General features: G+C 40.7%; 7 protein-coding genes across 7 annotated transcripts; 4 read left to right on the forward strand and 3 right to left on the reverse strand.

Annotated features, from left to right (window-relative positions):
- Positions 1 to 2,937: 2,937 nt before the first annotated feature.
- Positions 2,938 to 3,529, reverse strand: PGRI_055150 (uncharacterized protein; the record flags this gene model as incomplete). The annotated part of the gene is made up of 3 exons (XM_040793228.1): positions 2,938 to 3,128; positions 3,185 to 3,250; positions 3,313 to 3,529. The coding sequence occupies 3 exons, from the start codon at positions 3,527 to 3,529 to the stop codon at positions 2,938 to 2,940; spliced, it is 474 nt and encodes a 157-aa protein (XP_040645195.1).
- An 804-nt stretch (positions 3,530 to 4,333) lies between these two features.
- Positions 4,334 to 6,167, reverse strand: PGRI_055160 (uncharacterized protein; the record flags this gene model as incomplete). Its single annotated transcript, XM_040793229.1, has 4 exons — positions 4,334 to 4,882; positions 4,939 to 5,134; positions 5,205 to 5,358; positions 5,411 to 6,167. The coding sequence occupies 4 exons, from the start codon at positions 6,165 to 6,167 to the stop codon at positions 4,334 to 4,336; spliced, it is 1,656 nt and encodes a 551-aa protein (XP_040645196.1).
- A 762-nt stretch (positions 6,168 to 6,929) lies between these two features.
- On the forward strand, positions 6,930 to 7,265 carry PGRI_055170 (uncharacterized protein; the record flags this gene model as incomplete). Its single annotated transcript, XM_040793230.1, has 1 exon — positions 6,930 to 7,265. One exon carries the CDS (start codon positions 6,930 to 6,932, stop codon positions 7,263 to 7,265), a length of 336 nt encoding a protein of 111 aa, XP_040645197.1.
- Positions 7,266 to 7,881: 616 nt separating this feature from the next.
- PGRI_055180 (Prolyl 4-hydroxylase, alpha subunit) lies at positions 7,882 to 8,841 on the forward strand (the record flags this gene model as incomplete). The annotated part of the gene is made up of 2 exons (XM_040793231.1): positions 7,882 to 8,225; positions 8,280 to 8,841. The coding sequence occupies 2 exons, from the start codon at positions 7,882 to 7,884 to the stop codon at positions 8,839 to 8,841; spliced, it is 906 nt and encodes a 301-aa protein (XP_040645198.1).
- A 791-nt stretch (positions 8,842 to 9,632) lies between these two features.
- PGRI_055190 (uncharacterized protein) lies at positions 9,633 to 10,955 on the forward strand (the record flags this gene model as incomplete). The annotated part of the gene is made up of 4 exons (XM_040793232.1): positions 9,633 to 9,783; positions 9,839 to 9,992; positions 10,059 to 10,278; positions 10,335 to 10,955. 4 exons carry the CDS (start codon positions 9,633 to 9,635, stop codon positions 10,953 to 10,955), a joined length of 1,146 nt encoding a protein of 381 aa, XP_040645199.1.
- An 11,073-nt stretch (positions 10,956 to 22,028) lies between these two features.
- On the forward strand, positions 22,029 to 23,200 carry PGRI_055200 (ATP-binding protein; the record flags this gene model as incomplete). Its single annotated transcript, XM_040793233.1, has 5 exons — positions 22,029 to 22,164; positions 22,215 to 22,401; positions 22,456 to 22,528; positions 22,577 to 22,996; positions 23,051 to 23,200. 5 exons carry the CDS (start codon positions 22,029 to 22,031, stop codon positions 23,198 to 23,200), a joined length of 966 nt encoding a protein of 321 aa, XP_040645200.1.
- Positions 23,201 to 23,816: 616 nt separating this feature from the next.
- Positions 23,817 to 26,296, reverse strand: PGRI_055210 (uncharacterized protein; the record flags this gene model as incomplete). The annotated part of the gene is made up of 4 exons (XM_040793234.1): positions 23,817 to 25,213; positions 25,273 to 25,469; positions 25,611 to 26,083; positions 26,222 to 26,296. The coding sequence occupies 4 exons, from the start codon at positions 26,294 to 26,296 to the stop codon at positions 23,817 to 23,819; spliced, it is 2,142 nt and encodes a 713-aa protein (XP_040645201.1).
- Between the last annotated feature and the right edge of the window lie 513 nt (positions 26,297 to 26,809).

A 26,809-nucleotide genomic window follows, 5' to 3' on the forward strand; every position in this document is an offset into this window, starting at 1 on the left:
ATATCTTCTCGCAACTTTATTCGGGAAACCAGATGAGCCTGATTGATCATCCACTCGTTTAGTTTGCTTAGATTACTTACTCTCCTTTCTGAGTCGCAATAGAGGGATTTTGTTGGTGCTGACTCGGGCACCAAATGAATCTCAGTTTGGAAAGACATCACTCTTCGCTTTTAACTTATACCTATAGTTTTAAAAGTTGTTAGAATATCTAATTAAATATATAAAATTCCGTAATTCTTTAGTCGATAAAATACAGAAATGTTCTGCTGACAAAATAGGATATGGCGCACTGGCTATACGCTGCCGTAGACAGGCCGGGGTGATGGGTGTATTACGTGTAAGCTGTGACATCCATGGATGTGAAGAAGGCTTTTTCCCCTACTAAACTATTTTGAGTATGAGGCTTCTGGACCAAGATTTGAAGGCCCGGGCCGCAACCCTTTCAAGTAATTTTGAGTCATAGCAGGACTACATTTGATGTGTTGAGAGTGATAACCTAGCTGCCTACAAATCACCTGAATTTCAATATCGGCTCCAAAGCTTTTCATTAAACTTGAATATCACTCCTATTACAACCTTGCAACCACTCTGGATACGAAGGTCAGTAATTATTGCCTTGGATATGTGGGTGTGGTAGCTAAGAAATTTCCCAGGTTCTCATCTTCACATCTCTAATTTACACAATCAACAAAACGCCATGGAACGTGCCGAGGACAAATCTACGCCTCAACATCCCGGCGTTGGTCAACTGGGAACATTCGCAAAGCTCCCACTTGAACTTCGTTGGACGATATGGGAATCTGTCTTTGATGAAATACATTCCACCCCTTTTGCTTTAGCTATCTTGTGTTGCAGTCGATACCTCTATCAAGAGATATCAGACCATCTTTTTGAGGACTTCGAGCACGAGTTTCAAATTACGGGCGGGCTGAGATTCAATTTTACTACTAGGCGGACACACAGCCACGGATGGGAATTGAAGAATATTGAAGCTGTTCGCAACCATCTTCACACCTTTCCTTGGAGAAAAGCCGGGGGTAAAATGTTTGTCAACATTTCCCCTCCCTCTCAAGAAGATCCTGGTCAAATCATGCAAATTTGGCAGAAGGTCAAACAACTCATCGATACATTAAAGACAACGCATTCTGCTCCTTCGGTATGGGCGAGCCTACTAGAGGATTGGTCTAGGGATGGGAAACCACAAGAGAGTATTATATATACCAACGGACATCGCCCCGATCATGATATTGCGATCATGCCTTTCACATGCCTTTCAAATTGGCACTATCGAATAACACCAGCCTATTCTGCTACGGTAGCGACCGAACGAGAGTTACCAGAAAAGTCTCAATCGCTGCTATACAAATATGGGAAGGACTCTATATCAAACGGCTGGTGTCTGATTACCACTGCACCTAAAAATTGGCTCACCGATACCCGAATCTTTCTTGACAGAAAGCTCGATGACATCCCTGGGCGAACGGCTGGGGCTCTTCGCCTGGAACGATTTCAAAACTGGTTCAAGGGTAACTGGGTGTCGGAATACGAAAAGCAATTCACTGAGGATCTTCAGAAACACCTCTATATTGTTCTAAGGCATGACATGGCATTACGTGGCGCCATAAGAAGACACAAGTTGTTGATCTTGCTTCACCATGCCTATCGTGCCTCACAGGATGACCAAGAGAAAGTGGAGACTGCTTTGGATGAAGGAAGCCCTGTGATTTATAAGCGTTGGAATCCTCAAGTCTGGTCGGACTACTACGGAGATTGTATGCCGAGCCTTAACTACCGGTTAATCGATGATAGGATGGACCGAAGATATCGGTCTTGTATATATCGGGGTTATAGGAAACGCACGGTGTTTGGGATGATTTTAGCTGGAGCACTACAGCCATGATTACAGCGATTGAAACTAAATCTAAAGAAGCTGTTTGCCATGTTATAAATCTTAGATTAAGTAGGAAAGTGCCCCTGTAAATTCCCACGCCTAGGGCTTAATTACTGGATTAGTGTAACGGATAAAGGTCTGTATAACGTGGAGACAAAGACTAATGTGATTCAGAGAATGATCGTATGGTTTGTGTAGACTGGGTATGCTAGTAGCTAAATACTATAGAATACAGGGGGCAAAGTGCCCTATGTGTGCAAGTACGGACCCTCTTAGGTCCGTGCGGGTCTATATAGGCACTAGTTATTTGTATAGATTATGTCACAGAAAGACTTCTAGGATCATATCCTTACCTGCTAAGTAGACCTTGCTAACTCCTATAGGACTAGAAAAATTTTGGTCCCATATCCTGGTCCCATCACTCCTATAGGACTAGCCAAAATTTTAGTCCTATTACTATAGTAGTCCTATAGTATACATATTTTTACTAAGCATTGTTACCAGCCAGTTCTTTTAAAAAGAAGAGTATATTTTAACTAAAATACTGAGTATAGAGAAGAAAAGGAAAGAAAGAAGAAAGAATCGAGTCCCTAAAGCCTTTTATAGGCTTTAGCAAACAACAATAACAAACTATATAAACTTTCCACTCCTTCTATCCTAATTCGGAACCCTAACCAAAGTCGGGATTCAGCAGTAGAATCCTTCTAACCGCGGTCAAAGATTCTTTCATAATCAGTTTCTAACCAGGGTCAGAAATTCCTACTAGGTAGAAGCTAGTAGTGCTTATTACAAAGCGTCTTAGACTGTGACACTATATATACTCTACTAATCTCTACTATATATCCTAAATATTAACATAGTATAGATAATGTCTTCACACAAGTCTCCTTTAATCTTTAGATTAAACAAGGACTATTTGTATATTGTACCCCGCATATTGCTATTCTTCACGCCCATACAAAAGCAGCTCTAGAAGTCAGATCATCAACCAAGATAAGGCAAAATTGCGATGCGCATCGAAACCTGAGGGTCGCCACGTTAGGCCTTCAAAGGAAGATGATACTAATATCCTGGTCACTAGGCATCGGTTTCGGGGGTGGATCAACGCCTTCCGTTTTCAGCCAGCAGTGATTGTTCATGAAATCAAGAGCGTGACACAGAGGCTCTTGAACACAGCTATCAAAGCATGCCTGATAGGATGGCACATCGAATTCCCTCAGAGTAGGTGTAGCAACATCTGAACAGATTAGTTAGTACGGAATCACACAATTCGCTGGGCATTGCAGGACGTACGAATACCACAGAACTGCTTATATTTCCGACCATTACACTGGAAAATCTTTGCATGGGCGGAAGGACCTGAAGAGTATGTTAGAATGCCCAATCTGAAAAAAAAAAAAAAAACCTCAACGGCGTCTTACACTGTGGGTTACACTCAACAGGGTCTTCGGGCTCTGGCTCCGGCTCTTCGAAGCAACAACAGCCACGACCGAGGCCACTTCTCGATCCCGAGCCCTGGCCAAAACGAGCACCAGCGACCCCAGATCCCTGTCCTACCAGTCCCTGAGCATGTGTCGAGGGAATCTCAGCCAGAAGCTGAGCACCGCACAAAAAAAGTAGATTCAGGAGTTTGACCATTTTGGACGAGATGCGGTTGCGGGAAGGTAGGCTTGCTGTGATAGTTCTCTCTTAAATAAAGGGGGCGTAGCTCACATACTTGGAAGGATTGTGGGGGGAGATCTACTGTAGGCTACGGATATCGCCGAGTCCGTGAGCTAGCATAACTATCGATTTGATGCATATGCATGTTTCTGTGTTACCAGACCCTGCAAGATGCATGTATCAGGCTTGAGTGGATATAACCAATGGCCTAGATAATTGGTATTAGCCTCCAGGTCACAATTACCAGGCAGTAATGAAGCCAGGTATCGTCAAGTGTTGTTGAACCATCCTATCTCTCGCTTGCAGACCGAGCAGCTTGTTTGGGAAGCTTGTTTGCAGGTTATAAATCCCCTACTCTTTGCTAGATTAATGAATGATGATTCTTCTTCCTCTCCCACCCCTTGCCAGTAGCCACAATACCTGTAAGAGTAAAAGTTAAATATGTTTGTACTGGCTACGGCAGGGCATCTGTATTCTTTTCGAAGCAAGGTATTCTCTGTGAGGGAATTATCTTAGCCATGCAGCTTGTGTGATGATCAATGATTCGGGGAAAGATTAAACTAAAGAGAAGACGAGCAATTACTCTAAGAGAGGTTCGTCTTTTTGTATCATATGTCGATTGAGATGCAGTAATTGGGAGAAAGTACAATCTGTGGATAAAACTAATTGGAATGACATAGCAAATTATATATCAACCGAAAGGGCGGGACACAACACTCCAACATTCTTCAAGATCACAATAAACAGCCATACGGGAAGAACTGTAATGTTGACCAAAGATTACCTCCAAAGAGGCACGAAGGCTGCCGTACAGTCAGCATGGCTCACGACCGAAGAGCCAGCGGGCATCAAATGACATCCGCCATTTTGCAACCAATTTGCTCCCACGTAGTGATCAGCTTCCAGCAGGTAAAGGTGCATGCACTGCTCATGAGTCTGCGCTTCAGGCTTGGAGACAGCGGAGTCTGCTGGGCCTATATAGCATCGGTTACATTGCATGCGGAATGGGTGGTTGGCAACATGAACAATCTGGTTGTCAGTGCATTGACTCGGGTCGGGCTTTGGTTGCTGTGCGCCACACGATTTCTTACCGCACCCCTCGCATGCGCCAGAACAACCGACGGAATGAGCAGCGGCAAAGCGGGGGGCTGCGATAGTTGGCGGGCTGTCGTTGTTGCTCAAATAGCACACCTGCTTGTTTTGATCGAAGTCAACACTGCTGCATGAAGGGGATCCCGCGCAGTGATCCATGCAGTCTTCAAGTGTCGAGACTGACTCAACGTTGAGATACGGTGTGCCATGGCGCATTCCACAGCTCATGTAGAAAGTCTAAATCAAATGTCAGCTCTGAGGATAATCTGTGCGGTTAATCAGTAGTGTCCTACCTCACCAAAGGGGCTGACGTAGATCTGGCCATTAGCCTCGGGACAGGCAGTAGCGCATCGGCGAGTTATCAATGTGGGCTGCTTTGTAGCCGGAGGGGAAGTCGGGAAGGCATAAAGCTGGCTGCCGTGAGAGGTTTGAGAAAAGGAACCGAAGTCGAGGAGGTTGCAATATAGGGTGGAAGGCTCGAACGAGACACTGCAAAGGTTAGCTAAAAGGACACCTATCCGTGGTCTCAAGCGTAGACCAAGGAAAAGGATTGACCCACGTTTCGCAGTTTGCCACATCAGCGCATTTCTTCAGGCATTCCTCCATACTCGATACCTGTGGAGTACCGACAGATAACGCATTAGATGAGCCCTGCGTGCAGCACTGAAGGTAGTACCAGCTGCCATCAACTGTTTCGTAGATACTGCCATCACCTGTATTGCATTAGGGACTGAGCTATACCCACGAGGATCAGGATGCACTTACTCGCAGGACAGGAGATGCTAGTGGTGACCGGTGGGGATTGATTGTATGGCTTCCGCGGGTTAGGACAGGCCGAGGCTCCAGGGGGGGTGCCACCGCTGCCGGGCTGGATACCACCACTGCCAGGCTGGATGCCACCGCTGCCAGGCTGGATGCCACCGCTGCCAGGCTGGATGCCACCACTGCCAGGTTGGATACCACCGCTGCCGGGCTGGATGCCACCGCTGCCGGGTTGGATGCCACCGCTGCCAGGTTGGATGCCACCGCTGCCGGGCTGGATGCCACCACTGCCAGGTTGGATGCCACCGCTGCCGGGCTGGATGCCACCGCTGCCGGGCTGGATGCCACCGCTGCCGGGCTGGATGCCACCGCTGCCGGGCTGGATGCCACCGCTGCCAGGTTGGATGCCACCGCTGCCGGGCTGGATGCCACCACTGCCAGGTTGGATACCACCGCTGCCGGGCTGAATGCCACCGCTGCCGGGCTGGATACCACCGCTGCCAGGCTGGATACCACCGCTGCCAGGCTGAATGCCACCGCTGCCAGGCTGGATACCACCGCTGCCAGGCTGAATGCCACCGCTGCCAGGCTGGATACCACCGCTGCCAGGCTGGATACCACCGCTGCCAGGTTGGATACCACCAGCAGGAGGGGTAGCCGGGCTAACAGGCCTAGCAGGCCTAGGGCCAGGCGTAATCTGGGCATTCGCAAGCCCAAGGAAGGCTGCGACAATCAACAGAAAAGTAGTGTCGGGCTTCATCGTCTCCTAATTGACGAAATCAAGTAATTTTCGAAGATTATGGAAAGTTAACAAGGTAGGAGGTAAGAGGCAGGAAAATATTTATAGAAAGGGTCGATTTCCAAGGGGATATACCAACTTTCTCTGGCACTCCTGAGTATAAAGGTATGATGTATTGTCTATTACAACTAAACTATTATTGACACATAAATTCAATAGTTGTTACCGTATGGATACCCCGGCTTCAGCTCTATGCAGGATAGGAATGACTTTCTGTTTCAGTTCGCAGACTTTCATGCACGATCAGGCAAGGTATTTTGCGCTCAGCTTAGCCACCACTGTTGTTCAAGAGCCAAACAAAATTTGAGGACAAATCTATGATGTAGGCCAATGCATATATTGAGCCTAGAAAACGCCCTAACATGCACGAAAGTGATATGTATCACATGAAGCTTTGTTTTTGTCAGAGGAATCAATCGGACAGACAGATCGTTTGCATGACCCACTATTCAGCTGGGTGTTGTACAATGTGAGGATGAGTGGAAATATTGGGAGACGAAAATGAATAAGGGAAGACTTAAGGGGTATAGCAGCACCTAATCCCAGATCTAAACGTATAAAGAGACCGCCCGGCCTCGCCAATCATCCACTATCCACTACAGCCCTATACCCTATATTTTGTTCGACCTCCAAGCCAACAAAGGTATCCTTGTATCCTCTCTGACTATGATCATTTCAACTCATATCAAGTATAGTGATAGCCACGTCTAGCAGACCTTCAAAATGCAAATCGCCGGTCTGAAACTTGTTCTCCTGGCATCCCTTCTCGGGCAGTCGGACGCCTTACTCTTTAAGTGGACCAGAATTTCCCCCAACCACTGTGCTATGCTGCCGTTTACCTTTGGATTCCCCGATCCCGGATGTCCTGGTGGTGCGGCACTCCCGGCGGCAGCTCCCCCAGCGCCAGACCCAAAGGCTGTCGCTGCCGCCTACTGCAATAGCATTGCAGCTGGTGCCATTGCCGTATTCCGAGCCGATGATAGCCACTATGGCTGCTTCAATGACCCGTGCCAGGAGACCTTCCCTGGCAGCAACGAAATCAATGGTGTATGCAGATAGGGCGGATGGAGGTTAGGGTCAAACGGCAAATTTTGCGTTGTTATTATTGGATTATATTGCTTTTTTTTTTGCACTTATACTGTCTTTTTTGAATCCATATATGTTTTGCTTTTGAAACTTCCTTTTGTAAATTTAAATAATTATCCCAGTTCAGTGATTTATCCAAAATCACCAATTCGCCAGAGTTGGGGTCAGTTGAAGTCATAGGATTTTCCCCAGGATCTCAGATATGCAGAGATCTATATTGTACAGTGTGTTGTTGCATATGCAGTTCGCTCCCGATCTATCCCTCCCCCCCCCGTGCCTGTGGGGAATTCCCTTGCATTACCCTTGCAGTATTTGACTCGTCAGATTTGATGAATACCCTATAATTGCTTATTTTGTCACATCTATGTGTAACCCTGGCATATTCAGGTACGCAGATAATGGAACTTGGTTTTGCTTTTGTCAGTTTCACAGGAACTAGTCCATATTAGACAATATGTGACAAAATAGAAGGGTTTCTGTAAACAGCCATCAGTTTTAGGTATTTCCCAGTGTCCCCTGAAAATTCCTTTCCCTTCTCCTTTCTCTCAAAACAACTCTTCCTTCTATCCTATATCCATTTTTGTCAACCATGGCCGTCAACACAATCGAACGATTTCATGTTACGATCCCTCTCTCAGTACAATTCGAGTCCAATGCCCAGGGTGTCCATGTCGTAGGCGTATCTATGCCAGACGAACGCATATCTATCACCGGTATAGATGATCAGCCCTCAATCACACAAACAAATTTCGAGCCTGATGACAAGGTATGGCCAGATGGACTGCAAGACCTAGGTCTCATTGCGGCGAATGAGTCTCTCGCTTGTCCGGATTTCTCTCATATCGAGTATTTCACACTACACGAAGATCCTCTCATCATCTATATCCCCAAATTTGTTTCTCCAGATGAGATTGCCCACTTGCTAGAGACTACGTATGCTCCTCCTCTCAAAACTAAACAATGGAGATTTTAATAATGATTTTACAGGAAAGAAACCTTCACTCCATCTGTGGTTTACCGACAGGGAGTAAGTAGCAGCGACGAGAACTTCCGAAAGTCAGAGAATGCATGGCCTCCACGGGACGAGGTTCTGCAATGTATCGAACAGAGGGCAATCCGCTATCAGAACTCACAGTCTAAGCTGTTGATGGAACAACTGTCTCTCCAACTTTACCGCGAGAACGGTTTCTTTTCTTATCACCATGACCAGTTCGATTCGCCACCCAATCGTCTTAACCGCTATTCCACCTACAATGTCTTCTTGCAAGGCGACTGTACGGGCGGTGGCACCCACTTCCCTTTGATCCCTCGACCGACAGAAAGTGCGTGGTGTAACTACATCGACTGTGAATCAACTCAACCAGGTGTTATTTTCAAGCCAATTGCCGGCAGCGCAGTCTACTGGGTCAATATCCGTGAGAATGGACTCGGATATCGGGAAACACTTCATGCGGGTATGCCTGTAACCTCGGGGACTAAGATTGGGATGAACATTTGGAGCTGGAAGGATACGAGAGACGTTAACCAGGAAACTTTCCATGTACAATAATTCACCAGCAAGCCCTGCCAGGTGAAGGTCTATCTACCTTTTTTTTTCGGGATACCTTGGATCCTTTTACTTCGGCTCCATTCGAATGGTAATTTGAATATTCAATTTGCTTCACCAAATTGAAACTTTGTATCTATTGAATAACAAGTGCAGATCATTCTCATTAGACAACTTGGCCATTTGAAACCTTACCCGGGGATATCCTAGCTTTCACAAGTTCTATCCTCGGGTACTCCTTAATTTTGCTTTGTAGTGATTCCAAGGAAGCAGCCAGTATGCAGAATATCTATGAAGGGGGAGATGCATGCAGTTGGTCTACTGGAACACAAAGCACAAAGCCATGATCGTTACGGCAGTTAAATCTAAAAATATTACTATATTTCTCTCCGTATATATTACGATAATTAGAAACTTTTGTCATATATCGTACATGCATGTATAGGCGCTGCAGTGCGATCCCAGATGTGTAGGTCCCATTGACCATTCATAATCCAATTATGTGAGTTATCAAGCACCCACCGACTATTTTGTTACATGTCATGAACATATAACATCTGGTTTTTGAAATAACACTAATGCGGTCGCCTCAGCCCCTTACTTCATACATCTTTCTTCAACTAGGGAATGAACAAGGCTGAGCTGAGAGGTGTGGAGCTCCGAGAATCAATATGAGCGATCGATAGCTGGAACTGATCGGAGTGACCGAGGAGTCTAAGATTCCGGGCTGGTGAATATAAAGGCATCCTTTGGACCAGCATTTTTTAGGTGCAAGTAGCCTTCAGTCAATAACTATGGCGTTTCTAAAGTTATCCACAAGCGCACTTGTTCTTCTCAATCTCTACCTTGCTCAGCCAACCGATGCTAGAAGCTGTGATGGCACACAGGGAGCAACGTTAAAGACCAACCAAGCTGTCATCAGAGGTGTCCCCCAATGTCCTGAAAGTAAGTAATGTCACAGATGTGAATTCCAATAATCAGCAGACCTAACATCTTTTAGACGACGGTGATATCATTGAGACCAGTGATGGTGCCTACTACAACTTCCAGTGTTGTATGCACGAGGCTACGGGATCGACGTTCATCAAAACCGTTCGGACGACAGGGTATGATGATTGTATCAACCAATGCACCTTGACAGACGATTGCCAAGCGTAAGTACTTTGCACACAAGAAATATATAGATATATCTACTTTTACCTGACAATCGTTACTATCAGATTCCGCTACGTCTTCGGTGACTACAACGGCGAAAGCGCTGGGGATTGTAGACTTTACGGAAGTGGCGTTTTCTCAGACAAGAAGTGCGGAAACACGCTACACGACTGGGCCTACCTAACCGATCCTCCGGTGATCGAGGTCCCGGAGAATGTGCGGGCAGCATGCTCAACTGAGTGCCCCGATGCAGATGGTCAAATATACACCGCCAAAAACAAACAGGTGAATGTTTTCGAGGTCAGGATAAAGCGATGAATAATTGCTAACAATATTGTTAGGTGTTCCATTTGGATTGTCAAAAGCGCCATGGAACTGCTTGGTTCCACAAGCTGGATTCCAACTCCCTGAAGGAATGCACAGAGTCCTGCGCTTCGGTCATCGGATGCCAGAGTGTCGACTACCATAAACGGACCAAGAAGTGCTTCCTCGGCAAGCGCACCTCAAAGCCAACTCTCGACGCCCCCGGATGGGCAACTGCTTATTCTCTTGGTTGCTCGGGAGGATGCACTCAGGACTCGTGTGGTGAGACGTGTGGCTCAGCTGCTCCTCCAACCAATATCACTCCCCCACCGGAACAGGAACAAGAGCCTATTGTCCCCGCCAACCCTTCCACGCCTCCTGCGCCTAGGGAGGTAAAGTGCTATGATGACGACAACTCGCAAGTCGACGTAGATGGTACAAAGTACGAGATTCGGTGTGACAAGCAGTACCGTGAGGACAGTCGGCACGTTGCATCTGGTATCTCCTACACCGAGTGCATCAACCTGTGCAGCGCAGACTCCACCTGCAACTCAGTTGATTACTGGGACCCTAATGGTGGAAGGTCATGCTACCTTTTCAGCGGTACTGGAGAGCCAACCCACTCAACCAATATGAACTGGGCCGCCTTCAAGGTTTGATGAGCTGATGAACTATTAATGGCCATGTGCCTTAGTCTCTCATTTAGGTAAGGTGGATGCTTTAGGTTGGAGGAAAGGCGATAGGGGTTGTTGTCTGATCGAGACAGGAGAAACAAAACAAATAGTCAGAGTGATAGGAAATCATACAACGCACTACTTGTTTGGCTCGTTTGAACATGTTCACAATATTATGGCCTTCATTTAGAGACGATGGCCTGTATAAGATGTACAAGACGTGGTTCATTAGGCTGATTCATATACCTAGTCCAACGACTCATCAATGAGTGTAGTAATGAGCTTATAGACCGATACTGGTCATCGGCTACATATATAAAGCTACTCGGAACCACCTCGACATCTTCATCCTCCCAGGCTTTACCTCCACGCCATTCACGCAGCTGCGTAAGCTCTTACACACCTCGTGGTAGCCCAATCTCAACATCTTCCAAGAGCTCCCTCCTCCAGCGTATCCCCCCACTGGATAGTATCATTATTCCCATGACCCAACTATGGCTTTTTGGTCTCACCCTAAGCCCCGCATATGCCAGGGTCAGTATCACTTCCCTCCTCATCCTGGGGCGAGCAAGATTCTTCTCCCTGAAGTCTTCCACCATCACTATGATATATGCATACTTTTCTTTTTTTGTTCTTTTCAATATAAGGTTTTGTTCAGTCGGACCAGTGCCTAGCTTTCTAATGTACTTTCCTTATTACGGTGCCTGTGACGCTCTTACCCATATCTCTGAAATAGATTTCATCCTAAAAGCCATGGATATAGCCCTAATTTATCTCTATCAAGAAAAGTACAGTTTAATTATAAGTTTAATTTTACAGAACTTAAGGCCGACTCTCAAGAAAGCTTAATTCTCTAATAATAGTCTATATATATATCCCTCGAATCCATTTCTCTTCATCTTACTTCTCACTTCTTTATCTATTTGCTCTTACTATAAGGTTCTCCTACTATCAGGTATATATTAAGTCTACTTCAAGTATACCTTAACTAGCCATTACCATAGAGTATATTATATACTCGATCAACCACTAGAGATATACTATAGCCACCTACAATTACTTCGAGCCCTTTTAACACCAATCACTAAAGGCTATATATAGCATAGCTAGGCCTTGACAAGTCACGCGGTACCAAGCCAATTTTGGTAACGTTGCTCGGTATCGCGGGGTACCGCGTGACTTTATAGGTTTTGGTACTGTTACTCAGTCTCGGTACCGCATAGTGCTGCGGTACTAACGGTAGTCTCTACATAGTACCGTTCCTATATAATTTACTAAGATACTACCTATTTAGGTTATATAAAATGCTATATAAGTCGATAAAATACTATTCTTTACAAGTATATAAGCTATATCTAGATTCTAGACCTAAGTCTTTTATCTTTATAATTAGGATTTAGTGACTATTTACTAATATAAATATTTAAAACTACCTATTTTTGCTTTAAAAAAGTACCTAGAGGTATAATTATTAATATATATTATTATTACTTTCTTTTCTATATTTATATTATTCTTTATATCTAGTGTTTAGGTATATAGATCGTTCTTTAGACTAAGTTAAGCAATGATAATATATCAATATATATATCTAGAACGTTTCTAGGGTTTTATGCTTCTACTATATTTTACACTATATTAAGCTTCTATACTTTAGACTATATACTATATCTTAATTTATACTTATAATATAAAGTTATTTAATACTACTAGGTAAGTATAATTTCTAACCGCGGTTAAAGACTAGGATAAATATAATTTCTAACCGTAGTTAGAAATCAAGTCTTTAACTAAGGTTAGAAAGCTAGTCTTTAACCGAGGTTAAAATATAGAATTATTTAATAATAACTTAGCTAAAACCTTCTACCTCTAGACTAGGGGACTAGTATAGACCCTAAAAATTCCTATTCCTATAATACTAAAGAAGGTACTACATTACTCCCGCGGTACTCCGGTAGGGTATATATAAGAATATAAAAGAACTACCTAATTAAGATATATTAATACTATATAGCTTAAGATCTATTATATTCCCCTTTATATCTACTAGTTAAAAACCAGTGTATATGGTACCCTCTATAGAATGATTTTCTCTGTTTTTATATTTTTTATTTATGCCCCCTTTTATTCTGAATTGACATGTGAAATCTGTTTATTTTTGTCTATTTTATTAAATTTGTGGTGGGATGTTAAAGTTTTCGAACTGTATTAGATGGTTTAGTCCGAAATTCCTAATTGGGTTAGCGTTTAGTCCGAAATTCCTAATGAGGAATAGACTGAAAATAATAACTGTATTTTCGACTAAGCTCTTCTCCTATATTTCCGACCAAACTATACTTCTACCTTTTTAATAATACTAATCTCTTATTTTAATTAATAATATATATTTTTAATAATTAAAATAGATAACCTAGCTATGATTTCTTACTTTAATTATAGATTTAGGGTCGAAATGTAGTAGTTTCCTATAGCTTAAGAAGTTGAAGGTCTATAGTCTAAAATGTATAAGGCTTTAGTCAAAAATATACAAGAAGAGCTTAGTCGAAAATATAGATATATTTTCGTATATTTCCGACTATACCCTTCTCCTATATTTTCGACTAAACTATACTTCTACCTTTTTACTAATATTAACCTCTTCTTTTAATTAATAATATATCCTCTTAATAATTAAAATAGTTAACCTAGCTATAATTTCTTACTTTAATTATAGATTTAGGGTCGAAATATAGTAGTTTACTATAGTTTAAGAAGTTTAAGGCCGATAGTCTAATATATATAAGAAGGACTTAGTCGAAAATATACGAGAAGAGCTTAGTTAAAAATATAGATATATTCTTATACATTTTCGACTATACCTTTCTCCCACATTTTTAATTAAGGCTTTCTCCTATATTTTCTACTAGTTAAAAACCAGTGTATATGGTACCCTCTATAGAATAATATTAACTATTTTTATATTTTTCATTTATACCCCCTTTTATTCTGAACTAACATGTGAAATCTGTTTATTTTTGTCTATTTTATTAAATTTATGGTAGGATATTAAAGTTTTCGAACTATATTAGATAGTTTAGTCCGAAATTCCTAATTAAGTTAGCGTTTAATCCGAAATTCCTAATAAGGAATAGACTGAAAATAATAACTACATTTTCGACCAAACTCTTCTTATATATTTTCGACTAAGCTTTTCTCCTACATTTCTAACCAAACTATACTTCTACCTTTTTGACAATACTAACCTCTTATTTTAATTAATAATATATCTTCTTAATAATTAAAATAGATAACCTAGCTATGATTTCTTACTTTAATTATAGATTTAGGGTTAAAATATAGTAGTTTCCTATAGCTTAAGAAGTTAAAGATCTATAGTCTAAAATATATAAGAAAGCCTTAGTCAAAAATATATAAAAAGAGCTTAGTTAAAAATACAGATATATTCTCGTATATTTCCGACTATACCTTTCTCCTATATTTTTAACTATACCCTTCTCCTATATTTTCGACTATACCTTTCTCCTACATTTTCGACTATACTACACTTCTACCTTTTTAATAATACTAATCTCTTATTTTAATTAATAATATATCTTCTTAATAATTAAAATAAATAACCTAGCTATAATTTCTTACTTTAATTATAGATTTAAGGTTAAAATATAGTAGTTTCCTATAGTTTAAGAAGTTAAAGACCGATAGTCTAAAATATATAAGAAAGCCTTAGTCAAAAATATATAAAAAGAGCTTAGTTAAAAATACAAACATATTCTCCTATATTTCTAACTATACCCTTCTCCCACATTTTTAACTATACCCTTCTCCTATATTTTCGACTATACCCTTCTCCTATATTTTCGACCATACTATACTTCTACCTTTTTAATAATACTAACCTCTTATTTTAATTAATAATATATCTTCTTAATAATTAAAATAGATAACCTAGCTATAATTTCTTACTTTAATTATAGATTTAAGGTCGAAATATAGTAGTTTCCTATAGTTTAAGAAGTTAAAGGCCGATAGTCTAAAATATATAACAAAGCCTTAGTCGAAAATACACAAGAAAAGCTTAGTCGAAAATGCAGATATATTCTCCTACATTTCTAACCATACCCTTCTCCTATATTTTCGACTATATTATACTTATAACTATATATATAATATATCCTAATTAATACTCTTTTTTACTAAATATTAAAGTCTTTCTATAGCTTCTAACTATAGTTAGAGATTATTAACTAGATAGTAAGAAGGGGTCGAAATACTATACTTATATATATATATATATATATATATATATATATTATACTACTATACTATATTTCTAACTATAGTTAGAAAATCTAGCTAAAATATACTATAAGGTATATAGTATTCTACACTCTCTAATATCTTTATAGTAATATATTATATAATATTTACAAATCTTACCTTATATATTAAATTCCTAAGCTTCTATACTAATTCCTCTATAGTACTTATATCTATCAGGTTACTATCCTCTATATCTTTAGTACTAGTAGCTAGGCCACTTACTTTAGTACTAGTAGGTTCCGTAATACTAAAGGGATACTAGAACTCTATATACTAGATACTATTAATAATAAACTCTAGGATTATTAGCTAACCTAGCTCTTACTAGTAGAAGTAGGAATCCTCCCTAAACGCCTACTTTTTAACCACTATAAGGTTTTTAAACGCCTTCTAGTATAGCTACTAGGTATTATATCGCTAGCCCTAGATATAGCCTTACGCTACCTTATTACTCTCCCTAAATAAGATATCTAACTCCCTCTATATATTAATAGTATCCTACCGCGTTTAGTTAATAAGCGTATCTAACACTATACCTAAGCATCCTAGCTATATAGTTATAGGAAAGATATAATCTATCTAGCTACCGAACGCGCTATTTAGTAGACTAGATAATATCTTAGTACCTAAGTTAAAATCCTAATAGTAGCGTAAGAGGTTATCCTAGGTCCCTAACTCCGCTATATCAAGTATCTAGTAATCCTCCCTAATTATAATAAACTAAAGAAGGATATTTATCTACTATAAAGTCGCTAGACTAGTAAACCTATAAAGTAGGCTAGGTAAGCTTAACTATATATCCCTAAACTAGTAGATCTACCTAATCTAACTATAGCTAAAGTAAGCTTTATTATCCTTTATCTATATATTAGCGTTAATATACTATATATAGCTATCCTTAGCGTACCCTTAGTTAACTAACCGCTTATACTATATAGCGATATCGCGATATATCCCTAGGAGTAACTTAGTATAGTTACTACTATCCTTATCGGAAAGAGTAAGGCTACCCTATAGCGTATTTATACCCCGCCTATTTTATATAAAGTCGATAAGATTAATATCGATATAGTAAAAGAAGGTACGTTCTCTAAGATACGTCCGCTTTACGTAATATAAAAACGATACAAGCCTCTATAGATAATCTAGCTAGTATAGTACGTAAAACGCGTAATATATAGGGTCTTACTAAACCATCTACTACACTAAGCTAAACTATATATTCCTTACCTACCTAAAATAAGGCTTAGATAGGCGGGTCTAATAATACTAATCATATATATTAAACTCCTCTATAATTAACCACCGGAGGCTACCTAAATAGCTCCTATTAAAGTCCTTACTTAGCTACCTAAATAGCCCTAATAGTATAATACTTCTATCTTAATCTAGCTACTAATCGAGGTCCTAAATCATAGGGTTAGTATCTTAGCTAAAGTAGCGCTTATATAGCCGAGCGAACATTACTAACTACTAAGCCGCTAGATCTATAATCCTTAAGATACCCGAACCTACTATTAGAAACCACTACCCTAACTCGAGATTCGTTATAACATTTCTAAACTAACCTATATTCTAGGCTTTTATCTTATCCTATACCCTAAGATTAAAGTATAGATTACTTAGCTACTAAAGCAATTCCTTATATATATCACAATAGTATAGGCCTAAGCGCTTATATAGCTTATAGGTATAGAGATTATAAAGAGATAAGGGTAAAGAGGTATAAACTATAAGCTAAGTTATTATTACTTTTCTAACCTATTAAAGCAGCTACTTCTTAAGGGTATTAATTAGGAGCTCTATCCCCCTAAGAAGATACCTAATCGCCGTATATATTAAAGCACAGCTACAGCTAGCTAAAAGGTTTATAGGATTAGGATATAGCTACTTTTAAAAGCAAAGGAGGTTATCCTTACTATCCTCGTCACTATTATCGTCCTTATTATCCTTATCGCTATCGCTACTATCCCCCTCGCTATTATTATCCTTATCGTTCTTATACTACTCGCTATTAGATAGTAGAGAAAGGGTTAATAATAAAGACAATAGTAGTAATAATACTAATAATAGTATATTATTATAAGGTCTCTTTAGTAAGGATCTAGGTATATTTATAGTATTTATACCCCCCCTAGCCTATACTAATAGTATAAGTATCGCTAACTACATTAGGTAACCTAAGCTAATAGAACAAATAAATCTATCTATATCTATTCTAAGCCCTAACATATATAGTATTTAAGGGTTAAGGGGTACTAAATTCTACTATACTAGTATAATATTAAGATTAATTTATATAATTCGAGTATACTAGTAAATACCACAACCACATCTAGACTTCTAATATATAATAGCGTTATTAATAGTAGCTTAGAGGTTAAAGTAGGATAGTCCTTTACTAATAGACTTACTAACCTTCTATAACATTATATAGCTACCTATATACCTAAGAAGAGTATTAGCCTATAGCTCCCCCTACTAGAGAATCGCTCGCTTATATATATTTACTTTAAACTAATTAAGTCCTTCTTAAACCTTTACTATATCCTATATAACCTACTATAAGTCTTAGAATAATTCTAAGCTTTCTTTATATATCCTCTAAAACTCCCCTTATTTAATAAAGTTATATACCTCCTATAATAATCTTATAATATCCCCTATAACTCTATAAGCGTAATCCTAGATTATTAATATAGCTAGGTAAACGTCCTTAAATAATAGGCTTTTAATTAGAGTAAGGCCTTCCTAAATCGACTATATATACTAACTATTAAGGTTTAATATAGTAGTAAAGGTAAAGGATTAATTAATCGCCTTATATACACTAGGCTTACTACTAGCTATTAATATTATAATAAACTAACTAAGATAATAGAGGTCGAAATTATAGCTAGTATACTAGTCTTAGGGAAAGCTAAGTAAATTCTTTACTAGAGTATTTATATATAGTAGTTTCAATCACCCTATACTAGACTTATAACGAAAAACACTATTAAAAGACTAAAAGAATCAGTTTCTTTTAGATATTAGGCTATTAAGTATACAATAGGGTACTTCTTTTTTTCGCGAAAAAAGACTATATAAAGCCTAAAATACTAAGTTTCTTTTATACGTTTAGCTATTAAATATATAGTAAGGTACTTCTTTTTTTCGCGAAAAAAGACTATATAAAGCCTAAAACGCTAAGTTTCTTTTATATATTTACCTATTAAGTATATAGCGGGGTACTTCTTTTTTTTACGAAAAAACAACTATATAAAGCCTAGAATACTAAGTTTCGTTTAGATATACTTTCTAACTATAGTTAGAAAATCTAGTTAAGAAGTATAGTAGTACTTATAGTAGAAGAGTATAAGGTAGATATTACTACCTATATAAGTAAAATAGCTAACTATAGTTAGAAAGCCTTACTAAAAGGTCTAGTTAAATATATAGACGTTAAGTATATAAATAATACTAACCTCTTAAAACTATAGCAAATTACTATAAAAGTATAATTACTAATCTTAGTTAGAAAATTAAGATAAAAAGTTATAAGTAGTAGGTATAGTATTTAAATAATTTATCTATATAGCTTCTAATAGTCCTATAGATAGTTTCTAACCTTAGTTAGAAACTATATCCTAACTTTACCTAATATCCTATCTTCCTTATATAAATAATTCCTAATATAGGATATATTAAGTAGCTTCCCCTCTTATTAATCCTTCTCCTATATTTTCCTTAACCTCTAGTCCTTCTAGCTACTAACTTTTATCCTAGCAAATTTATCTTATCTAAGTATTTAAACCCCTATTAACCTCCTAGTAATCCTTCTCCTATATTTTCCCTAACCTTAGGTCCTTTTAGCTACTAACTCTTATCTAAGTAAATTTATCTTATCTAGGTATTTAAACCCCTATTAACCTCCTAGTAATCCTTCTCCTATATTTTCTCTAACCTTAGGTCTTTCTAGCCGCTAACTCTTATCTAAGTAAATTTATCTTATCTAAGTATTTAAACCCCTATTAACCTCCTAGCAATCCTTCCCCTATATTTCCCCTACTTTTAATTAGACCCTACTATACTTAATCACTACCTTAGGTACTACGCTTAGTCACTACACTTAATTACTATACTTAGTACCTATATTTAATTAATTATCTTTAACTAAGGTTAGTAATCTAGTCTTTATTAGTTATCTTTTCTACTACCTTCTTATTCTATATATACCTTATATTACCCCCTCTCTAATTTAACCTCGATAAGCTAACTAAGTACTAGTTTCTACCCTTTCTATATTTAGTTATATCTCCTATATCTAGATATAGTATAATCTAAGGGTAAGGAGGCGTCTTTAGAGAACGTTAGTACTATTAATATCTCTACTACTACTATCTATTATATAGATAATTCCGCTCCTACTATCGTAGGTATCCTTAACTATCTAAATATACAGAACCTATTCTATCTTATTAACTTAGACTATACTAAGACCTAGGATATTATCCTTAACTTCTACTATAACTATAATAATAAATTCGGCTTTACTAACTTAGTATAGGTCTCTCTAGGTTACTATATTATCTATAACTCCTTAATCCTCCTTATAGTTTACTATATAGGCAAATACACTAGCGTCCTACTATCCCTATCCCCCTTAGATCTCTTTACCCTATATATAGAGCTAACTAATATATTTAACCTTCGTATACTATAGTATATCTACTACCTACTTCTATCTTACTCGTAGGATCTTAGTTAATATAGCTAGCTTTTTAAAGCCCTATTCTACTTTAATACTAAAGAGACCCTAATCTACTAAAAGCTCCTTACCTACTTCTCCTAGTAAATTACTAAGATAAAGAGTATTATAGCCTACCTTACTACTACCCCTTATATCTACCCTACTATACTACTAGAGCTAACTATATCCTAGTCTAGCGCTACTAGTTCTACTACTATCCCTACCTATAGTACGTTAGCCTAGTCCTAAGATAATTTATAAGCCCTTCTAGAACTCCTTAAACTCTACCCTATAGACCCCTATAATAATACTAATAATAAACCGCTTATTAGTATAATAAAGACTATCCCTTTAGAGCCTAAATACTATAACCTAGTAGTAGGACTTACTACTTAACTACTCTAACTAACCACTATATACCTAAACCGCGCGCCTCTTATACTATCTAATATACACAACCTCTACTACTACCTCTATAGCTCTAAGTTCTTTACTAGCTTAGTTCTCTATACTACTTTTAATAAGGTTCCCCCTAGCCTACTAAATAACCTATAGCTCTAGACTATAATCTTAGCGAGCTCTATATTAGTAGCGCTCTTAATCCCTAACTCTTCTCTTAGCTATACTAGTTCTATTAATAATAGGCTAATACTAATAGCTAACCCTACTATATTTATATCTACCTAGGATATATCCTTTAACTACCTAATATACCTATTTAATACCGCTATCTAATATACCTAACTTTCTATTAATAATATAGGGCTACTAGTACTTACCCTAGTCTCCTTATACCTAGTCTATCCTACTACTCTTAAGCCCTAGTAGGTTACTAGGGTTTCCTAGATACTTTAGTAGGAAGCTAGCCTACTATAAGGTAGTATCCTAGTTAATACCTATAGCTTAGGAAATATACTTACTATACTAATACTTATCTACTAAGTAGCGCTAGTCTAATCTTAGCCTCTATACTAGCCTTCCCTAATCCTAGTACCTTCTACCTTAATTAATATATAGCTCCTAGAGATTAATTAACACTTTAGTAACGCGCTTATAATCTAGCTATTCTATAGTACTAAGTCCTATACTAGTAACTCTAAGCAAAAGCTTATTATACTTAAGTTACTAGATAATTTAAATATATTCCTTAGCTACTATCTAACTAACTAAATATTATTAGCCTATACTATAGTCCTATTATTATATAATATATAGGCTACCTATACTACTATAGAGATTAATAAAGATAGTAATCCTACTAGCTATCCTTAGAAAGCTACTTATAAAGAGACTAACCTAATAGCGCTAGATCTTACTACTACTAAGGCTAGTATAGATAAAGACACTTCTAATATTAACAATATTACTACCCTTTTACTCTCTAGTAATAGAGGCGGTATAGGGGCGATACTAGTAGGCCTATAAACCCTATAGGATAGTAATAAGTAGCCTAATACTACTAACGCTAATACTACTATTACTAACTATACTAATAATACTACTAATAGCCTAGTTACCCCTCCCCCTACTAGTATCGACGCTACTATAATAGAACTTAGCGAGCTCTAGGAATAGGCTACTAGCCTATCTATACTAAATAAGGCTATAGTATATAAATCCTACTAGTTCTATACTAAGGTTACAGCCTCCTTCTACTATATAATCTATAATAAGGGCTACTATCTTAAGACTATCTCCTTATACTAGTACTAGTTAATCGCTCTCCTTAACTCCCTCTCCACCACCATCCAAACCACGAGCAAGCCCGGAAAAACCTGATCGAGAGGGGCCAAAAGTTTCGGGATTTGGCCGGCTCACACGTTCGGCACTGTAAAGGCAGCGCATTCTTTATGAACAAGGGGAAGGCTATCAAAGTCAACATCAACAGTCGAGTGGCAGTGGACGCCGCATTTTTCCATGAAATGCAGCCAAACTACTCCTGACCGTCACTCCGCGACATTGGGGTCAAGGATAAGGTTGGAATTGCAGTCTTTAGCATTGGTGCAATGCTCATGGAGGACCGTGAGCGAGAGAAGGAGAAAATACGAGGAGACAGTGTGGATGCGCAAAAGCTGAGCGAAGCCGATTTACTGGTCGCCTGCCCAACAGTTTGCTGTTTCAGTTTCAAGGAGAAAATGTTCTGTATGTGACACGACTGACAATGGTTTGGTGTCCGGCTAATGTGATTCCAGTGGAGTGCGCAGTTAGTGCTCTTAAGGACGTGGACTGGTCACCTGAATCGTTCGACTGCCTGAAGATCCCCTCAGAGACTAAGACCCTCCTATTGTCATTGGCGAAAACTCGACTGGGTCTCATACCGACGGTACCGTTCGACGACGTAATTGATGGAAAGGGCCAAGGATTCAACATTCTTCTGAAGTATGTTGGCAAAGCGTCTATGATATGAAGACTTCCCAACCTAACTTGTACTAGTGGCCCACCGGGAGTCGGAAAGACTTTCACGGTTGAGGCAACCTCAGAGTATTTCAAGCTCCCCCTCTATTCTGTATGAACCATCCAGCTCGGCTGATTTTGGCGTCACTGATTTTTCCAGATATCTGCAGGCGAACTTGTTGTCAACCACGGGGATTCCAATGCGCTTGAGCAACAACTTGAAACAGTATTCAAGATCGCCAAACACTTTAATGCCGTGCTTCTCTTGGATGAGGCAGACGCGTTCATGGAGCAGCGTACATCATACCACGATACCCACAATCGCCTTGTGACCATTTTTCTCCGAAAGCTGGAATATTATCAAGGAATTCTTTTCTTGACTTCAAATCGGGGTATCCAGTTTGATGACGCGATTCTCAGCCGGATCCATTTGATCATTGAGTATGAGAATTTAACGAGAGAGTTTCGCAGAGATCTCTGGTCAACTTTTCTGTCCAAGGCATGTACGATGCAAGGACCTGCCATTGTTGAGGAGCACGAACTCCGACGATTGGAGACTTTAGCTCTGAATGGACGAGAGGTGGGTGTCCGAGTGGTACTGAACATCTATCTCACTTGCTGACCCATGAACCAGATCAAAAACGTCGCAGCTATTGCACACGCTCTCGCTGCGGCTGACCTCAACCAGGTGAACTACAAATACTTGAAGTTAGCCGCCGAATCAAATAAAAAATTCTCAAAGGAGTTTGGCAGAGAGAGGCCTGCTGATGGAATGTATGTCTAACAGCATATCTGGGAAAGTCATGTGGATAATCTCGTTCCTCGAGCGGTTGGGCGCTTATCGCAATATTTTTGGTTAGTACACGACAGTCTTAGCTAGGTATTGAAATTAAATGAACCTTTTCGATGCTTTCATAATGGCATATCATTGGAAAAAGCCTCAAGTTCGGAAGCCCGGCTCGCCTCATGACTCGGTGGTGTCGAAGCATATATAGAAGGGCATTCCGCCTCGAAATAAATGGATGACGACAGAAATGTGGGTATCAAGAATAAGATCGCTAGTTTAACAGGTAGAAAGTGGATTTCCTTCTCACGACACACGAAGAATTTTTGCGTCTTCTGTCTCAGCTCGACATAGTCGTCGTTTTGCTGCCCCGGTCGCTGCAGAGTCGGTCGATATTTCAAAGTAGAGCGGTGAAAGTCGATGATCAAAGCACGCCCAAGCTCTTCACTCCAAAGGGCATTGTCTCACCTAAGGTCTTCATGTATTATCCCTAGGGCTTTCATTTCCTTGTTCGACTTGTGAATCTAACGCTGTACCCCTTTCCCCAGGTATCACGAGTGATCTAAGGTGTAGACGTAACGTCAACTGACGCAGTGGTCTATGGGTCCGGGGGCCATCATGAGCAGACAGCAGTTGAGCTGGACAGGAGCTTTTTCCTGCTCTTCCTCACCCCGACGCGATGACCATGCCGCATGTTGCCAGAGGTTGGTTCAAGAGCCCGAGGGCGCTTTAACCATTTCACTTCCTCCAGGTCAATGACAAATAAACGAACACCCAGGTCATCCCACAGCATGTTGCGCCACTCACTGTCGCCATGGACAACTCCATGCGACCGGAGCACGGTCAGAGCTTTGTCGCGCTCCTGGTGAAAGAATCTGGAATTCTCATCGTTGATGACATGCTGAAGACGTTTTCCAGCCCAGCTCAGTATCATCATCTGCGCCATTAATTCTCCATGGTACCAATATGAGACTCGTGGCGTGAATGTCCCAAGACAGACGGGGATCTGATTTCCTTGCAAGCTCCTGAGGTGACGATAATTGTTTGCCTCCGCTTGAAGGCGATGCTGCTTCTCCATTGTGGTAGCTTTAATGACCACAGTGTACCCGTGTGATAGAAGGGTAGCTTTGATGAGGTTTCCTGTCCGACCACAGACGTGAAGCTGTTCAAACCCATGGTTTCGGTTTCGGGCAAATTGACGGTGAAGCCGGCGTGTGAACTCCTGCGGTCTTATAGAGTGTCTCTGGCCGCCGTGGAGTTTCCAGTTGGGGCATTCTTTATCCAGAGGTTCTCGGTTGACGATGCCGCGGATGCAGGCAATTGTGCAGTAGGGTCGTGTAGATTGCCCATCTTTTCGAGAGGTCTGTTTGCCGGCTCGTGTGCTTTCGCTTTCCTTAGTTGATTGGCGGTTGTTGCCTCGGCCACGACTCGACCTGCTGCGAGCCGCTGCAGCGATTGATGGCGAATGCAATTCTTCATCACTGCCGCTGCCTTCGGTCGACGAATGCTTTGGAGTAGACATGTCTGGTTTGCAGCGAGCACGGGATCGTGTATTGTGCGTCTTCGGCTCTAGTTTCCAGTGCGAGGGTCGATAATTGGAGGCTCGCGGATCTTTACGGAGAGTCTCGGGGATTTTTCTCAACACATCCAGGTATTCGACCTCCCAGGTCTTTAGCTTATCGTGTGCCGCATCATGCCACTCTTGAGACGGAGCTTCGGCGGCTAGCGCTTGAAGGGTGAATGCAAGCACCTGACCGATGGCGGTCCGGTGGAGGCGCAATTCATCGTCCGCCTGCACGTCCTGGTTCGGGATACACATGAAATATTGAACAACTGTGGGATCATCCTCCGGGATATGGAGAAAAACAAAAGCTTCTCCCGTGCAGATGTAGCCGTATTGAACCCCACTATCGATCATATATGAGAATATCTGAGTGACCACAGCGGCGACGAGGCAGGTGGCATAAAACTCAAATGTGTCGCCCTCCTGGTCAATGACATCCCGGGCCAGATCTATATGGTGTAGACCAGCCACTAGTTCGGATATCGTCATTTTATGTGGCGCTTTGAACTCCACTGCATGAACCGGTATTTGTCGTTCATCGGCCACAGTATGCACACAGAATTGGTCGGCGCGTCGATTGCGTTTTCGTGAAGTGCCATCCTTCTGTCTCTGCGCCGCTCCTCTCGCTTTTCCTCTGCCTCTTCCACGCCTAGTGTTGCCGGCCTTTGGGGTGTCTGCGTATCCTGAAGACTCATTTGCCCCAGGCTGTTCTCGAGCAAATTTTCCGATGGGTTTGCGCGATCATAGAAGGTCACTCGGCCTTGGATTCCAAACTCATGGCAAAGGGCATCATCGTCTCGCAAAGTATTAACAATCTTTTCGACAAAGTTATCGACAGTGTCTCACTCAAAATTCCGAAGCGAGGTTTCTGAATAGATCGGGTTGTTCTGGATATTCGTGGCAACGTAATCGATTTGGGTATCGGTAGGGAATAGTAGGCGCGAGGTAAAGGCAGCGGTGCGGTCGAATTTGCTCCAGACTTGCTCTTGGAGCTGGGGGAAGTCAGGCCAAGGGACTATGCGCTTGGGGTAAAGTCGGTTCACTGGGTCGGTCGCGTTGCCCTGAGTCGTGAGGGTCGCATCCGTCTCGACTCGGATCGCTTGGGACAGAGAGTCATGGCAGCGATCGAGGAGGCGGAACAGGTTGTTGGGTTGGAGTTCCCGTTCTGTCTCTTCTCGCGCCAGTCTCTCTTCTTCCTCACGGCGCTCTGCCTCTTCTCGCGCCAGTCTCTCTTCTTCCTCACGGCGCTCCGCCCCTTCTCGCGCCTGTCTCTCCTTTTTCAAGTTGACGTCGCAGCTCTGCGATAGTTTCTTCCATTGCTTGTTGAAATAAGTATTCAGCAGGTAATCGAAGTCTACATCATATGGGTTCGCTGTCGCGGAGTGGCCCGTCAGGGCGGAATGTTTACCAGCTTACTCACCCCCTGGAGTCGATCATGCCTCAGGCACCAAATGCACCAAGCCGCTTTGGCCTTTTGATGCAATATGCTGGCGTTTTGTATCCTTGTTTTCCGGAATATGCGTCGGCCCCATAGTTTCGGATTACTAGGCCGACCGTCTCGTCAGTAAATGGATGTATTCAGTCCTACTTCAAATTCTCAGCCAGTACAGTCACCGTGGTGAGATCATTCTCTCGGTTAAATCACGCGCGAGACCACGTTTTCTGTTCTTCAGTAAAAGCCGCCTGCTGCGAAGGATATACAGTATTGTATGATCTCGCTTTGAGTAATCTATTCGAACAAACTAGTAGTCAGCTAAGATTCTTCTGAAATAGAGAGAAAAGAATAGCTTACCTTTCTCATTCTCTGCCTGCTCCGCGAAATACGCTTCTGTATACTCTAAGCTTTGATGATAAGACGACACGCAGTCACTCACAGACCTTCCTAAAAGCAAAGAGACCTCTCTTCCCTGTCTGAGCGCTTGAATTCCTCGTCAGGAATAGGCTCTATGGCTCTATGAGCGAAACAAATTAGCTGCCTTCACCGGCCAACAACTGTCATTTGCTGGAGAACGCCAGGACAAACGACATCTGCCATAGCGGCGTCT

This window comes from Penicillium griseofulvum (genome assembly GCF_001561935.1).
Source record: "Penicillium griseofulvum strain PG3 chromosome Unknown contig_84, whole genome shotgun sequence".
NCBI lineage: Eukaryota > Fungi > Ascomycota > Eurotiomycetes > Eurotiales > Aspergillaceae > Penicillium > Penicillium griseofulvum.